Source organism: Cryptotermes secundus, unplaced genomic scaffold (genome assembly GCF_002891405.2).
Source record: "Cryptotermes secundus unplaced genomic scaffold, Csec_1.0 scaffold1982, whole genome shotgun sequence".
In the NCBI taxonomy this organism is placed as follows: domain Eukaryota; kingdom Metazoa; phylum Arthropoda; class Insecta; order Blattodea; family Kalotermitidae; genus Cryptotermes; species Cryptotermes secundus.
This window is the reverse complement of record NW_019740682.1, coordinates 1-5,030: the sequence shown is the minus strand read 5'-3', so window position 1 is coordinate 5,030 and position 5,030 is coordinate 1. Positions and strand designations below refer to the sequence as shown.

Below are 5,030 nucleotides of genomic sequence, written 5' to 3'. Positions count from 1 at the left end.
AAAGTACATATTTATAATCAATATTACATTTAGAATAATTAAACAACAGGGGGGGGGGCAGAGACACACAAGAAAGTCAGGAGTTGGCCGCGAGCAAAAAAAAAAAAAGGTTGACAACCACTGCTCTAAGAGACTCCTGAAGTCGGAGTGCCAGCGGCTTCTCTCGTCCGAGCCAACCAAAATTCAACAACATTAAAATTCTGTTCACTCAAAATCCTAAAGTCGGCAAATTCATACTGGCCGATAACCTTTCGTGCGAAAGTATACTTATATTTTAAAATAAAATTAATTAAATTAATTTAATTCGGCTAATTTTACATTAGTATTAAGTAATTATGTTAATAGAAGAAAATTCATATTCGTTTTTTAATAATTCAAGGCTATTAGAATTTGGATAATCTTTAACTTATTAACTAAAAAAATAAATAAATGTTGGTACTCACATTAATGAGATGGGTGAGCCTGCCGATTCTTGCACAGTTGTATATTTGGATGCAGCTGGTGAGCTTAAGTCGGAGATCGTCACATACACTGAGACGATTTCGGTATTTGTTTTTATTTGAGTTAGTGATGAAAACCCTTTCTCACACAGATACCTAGAAGTGAAAGGCGACTGCCATGTGTAATTTCCAAACTCTGAGATTTTCAGCTATAGTGTGATACGCAATTCATTTGAATTTTATTTATTTTTTATTTTTTGAAGGACCACCAGGGCACACCTCGAGGACCACTTGTGATCCATGGACCATAGTTTGAGAAACGCTCACCTAACGTATTTCAATTAACAAGACTAATAATAAATTTCTAACAAATTAAATATAAAATCGACCTTTGTTAAATGAAATCATATTCGTTAATAACCCAGGGCACAACAATACAGAGTTCAGTTGTGAACTGTTGGTTCACAATGAACTGATAACGCTATGAAGGAAGTTGTCGTGTACTGCATTTACCTATTAGTCCAGCATTCTCGTGGACAGACCGGAGAGGAATTACACAAACAACACTCCGGAAAGTCCGTCTACAAGCCGAGACTCGAACCAGAACTCCAGACACGAACGGTTACGCCCTAAATACCGCTGTCACTCATCCTCCAAATTTCATCACTAAAAATTTAATAGGTTTTGTTTTCAACATACTGTAACGTGAAGACTATTGATGATAGTGTTAAAGAGATTTGTGAGTAGGGTTTTTTGTAGTTACGGTTTGTAGGTTAAATAAACCAATTAACAATCTGATCGGCATCTTCAGTAGCAAAACACGTTACAATACTCTTGCTTAAATATTCACAAATTGGAGAGAATTCCAAAGATACTTACAATTTTAGTTTCAAACTGCATTGGGCTTCTGCGTACCGACCTCCCACTTCCCACTGCAACTACGTACCGACGTCCCACTTACCACCGCAACTCTACGAATGTTCGCTCTGCAGATGAAGTTCGTTGTATAGACTCGCATTCATGTTGACAGTGCACGACACCGGGAAACAGTATTGCCAACCTGTACAAGGAATAAATCCTTCCAGCAAATTCGATGGGCGTGGCACTGGGGTACGCCATTAAAAGTTCCATAGTTACAATTCTTAGAACTGTCACATCAATAACAGCTATACATCGCTTTTAAATACATGAGTCATATTATGTCTCAGTTACCTTAATGCAGGAATATCCACATATGTAGCGTCCTGTGTAAAGTTGCCTACACAAGCTTGAACAGTCACCTCACTGCCGAAACATATGCAAACCTGATTTATCTCACTGACTTAAAGTAACTGTATTTCTGAAGGCTAGATATTTATTTCAATACGAAATGAGAAGCAGATTGTTCTAGAAAATGTGGGATCCTCAACATCTCACTACCCTATGGGCTATTACAATTTCTTTGTGGGAGCTCGCTTTTGGCCAGTGATTGGGTAAAGTTGGCCCCAGTTGTGAAGGGTAAAGGTGGATGCAGCTGCTCACTGGTGAATCGCTGCTAGCTATTCTCAAGTTTAGTCCTTGGCGATGTACTCTCACCTTTGTAGTTATTGGGTGCCACCCCAGTTGGGGAACATGAAACACCTGGCTTATGTTCTTGGAGCTTGAATCACGCATTACAAACACAAAGGGCAGCCCCCAGGACTATAAATTTGCTATAACATCACGCCACAGTGCATCACCGGCTACTTACTGTATGCCTTGTAGCGTAATATATGCGTAATGATGTACGCTATTACCTCAAATTCTTATTTTAAGTAGGTAAATTACGGTGGTTATATAAAAAAATTATGTGTGTACATGAATTAGGCGAAGTGTATTACTAAAAGGAGTAATCGGTTACAATCTCCCAAGTAAATTTTGTTTCAGTAATGAGACATTTACTTCATAATCGCCTTAATATGAATAGTTGTACATCCTTACACTTATTAAACAAAAATATTATGAGTAGTAGAGTTCAACAATAGGAAAAATTCTTGTAAATTAAAATTCCTTCTCATGGTAAAGACGATACATATTAAGTTTGATAATAGGAAACCTTTTGCAAAACTGAGTTTCTCTTGACCCATTAAGCCGGGTCCAGACTTGTTGCGTATCCCCGTATCGTATCTCCGTATCGTTATCAGTGTGGACGGTATCCCGTATCATCCATCCGTTGGAAAATGATACACAACGGGCTGTTCGCTCGCTTGGCGGTCTTTTCCCGTCGCATCAAAGGGACGACTCGGGTTGCAGTGGTGCCAGTCTGGACGTCTAGGCGGCTGCATCGCGCTTTGCTTATCAGCTCCAGACAGTTGGAGTGAAGTCATCACCAGTGTGCGTTCTTCCGTTTGTGATTCTCTGTTTATATACTCTGAATGGAGTGGAGTAAGGAGAGCATAGTATATTTAATTGATGAATATAAAAAGAGGGATACGCAACAAGTCTGGACGCAAAATTTTGTCGCGTTGCGTCGGACGATACTCAACAAGTCTGGACCCGGCTAGTCACAAAAATGTTTACCCGTTTCACTTTATTAAGTGATAATTTGAAACATTGGGTCACAGTTCTTCACCCTTTCATTTTCATTATTTAGTTTACAATTTGCATTTTTATATGTTGGTTATACATGTTAACTATGTTGGCCTATAGTTATGTACATATAGCTTCACAACATTACTCCTGTAGCCGTGAGTAGGTTACCTATGTATAGGTTAGCTAATTCTTCTCTTTCACTTTTATTTCACAAAATGAAAATATCGTGTATTATGTAAGTTCCATCCACTCAAAGCTTTGCAACTATATTTTACATTTAAAGTTCTATATAACAAAGTTTAAAAAAAAAATCTAAATCCTGTCTTTCGTATATACGAAAGTGAACTAGAATGTTATCCAAGTAGAAAAAACATAAGTCTCAGTATTATTTCCCAAATTAGCTTAAAAGCTTTTGCAACTGCAAATAAAATTCTCAAAATGTATAGTTAGCCCCATCAAATCTTCTGTAACGGTTCTTGCAGGGGAGGTGTCCATTGACAATCAGCGACGGTATACCAATTAACTCTGCGAGCATCTACTGAAATTCTAAGCTTCTTGACATTTTGTTGTACAACTGCCGCTAAAGGGTTAAAAAAAAGTTTCCAAATTCCAAAAATATCGCCATTTATCATCTAATCTATCTGTGATGTAACAGCTGGCTTAAGGCGAAAGGAATTGGTCGACTATATCCCCCTACAGGGCGGTCGGTTTCCGCTTGAAATTTATAACTAAACAGCTTACATATGCCCTGGTCGGGAGGTCATATTATCTATGTAATATGTAATTATCACTTGGAAAAGTTCACTCTTCTTCAATGCGTCAATATTCGAATTCCTAACGACCAGATGAGTCAGATCAGCTTCTTGTAACGACCTTGGATCCGGTACATGTTGTGGGTAGGAATCGGGAAAATAACGGGTTTTCCTTTAGAAAATTTGTCTCTTTTGCAAAGCGGCGACATCATCATTACTATAGCCACACCCTGGTATGTGTTCTCAAGTAAACACACGTAAATCATCGTCGCTCGCAACGGAAAAATTCAAACTATACTCATCCTTCGCGCCGGGAGGGGGAATGCTGAGTAGCCGCCCTGGGCTTACTCTCACGTGGATGGACGTCTCATCATATCCATCCTCGCAACTTGGAGGGGATATTACGTTGTGAACTTTTCGTGGGATTCGCGTCCCAACTTACGCGACCTTTATCAGCTGTGGAAAAACTATAAACACTCCTTCAAGTTTGCATTCACCTATAGCGAATTCGATCATGGCTTATTTTCTAACTTTGTTAGAACGCTTACCAAAAGCTGTTATCAAAACTACTACTTCAAGAGTTAATGAAAAAAACGTCGATACCTATCTTTATATAAAACCCCTTCAGAAAACAAATTTACTTCATTTCCCTTATCAAGAATAGCTATGGCTTTACATTTATCACTGTACGTAATTTCTACCGTGGGCTCCTAACAAATTTATCTTCGTCCACGTATACCGCAATTAGTTCCTTTGTACAGGATACTTCCAAACGGTCATTTAATTCAGTTTCTTCGCCTGAATTCCTAGAATTTCGCTGGAAAGAGTAGGACCTGAGACTTTGTAATCTTCAGAACTATGAACATTCGGCATGTACTATTTCTAAGCTTAGTTTTCTAATTTGTACAATCGTCAACTTCTACTAGGATCACTTGTCCTATTTGTTTCAGAACTATGTTGCGAAAAGTCATTGCCACTTTGTGGGTATCCTTTACCACAAACCTTTGTTTTTCGCTTGTCGAAAACGATTTTAGGTCGTGGTCGACTTGATTTTCCAACAATGATATTACGTTCCACCGTCAGACATCTGAGGTACATTCTTGAGTTTTGAACTCCATTCAGTCTACGTCTTTTACTTCTGTTGCCTGATTTTTTTACAAATTTATCAGTTGAAAGTGATGAATTATCAAAACTGTTCAATTCAGCAACGGCAAGTTTTTAATGCTAGTCTATTTTCTCGTGCAAATTTTTGTTAGATCCTATGCTTGTTGAAGTACATTCATATTTT

At 38.2% G+C, this 5,030-nt stretch overlaps 1 protein-coding gene across 1 annotated transcript in view; it reads right to left on the bottom strand.

The window, feature by feature from the left end:
- LOC111872623 overlaps nt 1-1,496 on the bottom strand; it is a 55,225-nt gene extending 53,729 nt beyond the window's left edge. The window contains exon 1 of the mRNA XM_033754769.1: nt 1,320-1,496. Within this exon, the coding sequence (XP_033610660.1) occupies nt 1,320-1,340 (21 nt within the window). The 5' untranslated portion in view covers nt 1,341-1,496. The remainder of the gene's footprint in view (nt 1-1,319) is intronic.
- Between the last annotated feature and the right edge of the window lie 3,534 nt (nt 1,497-5,030).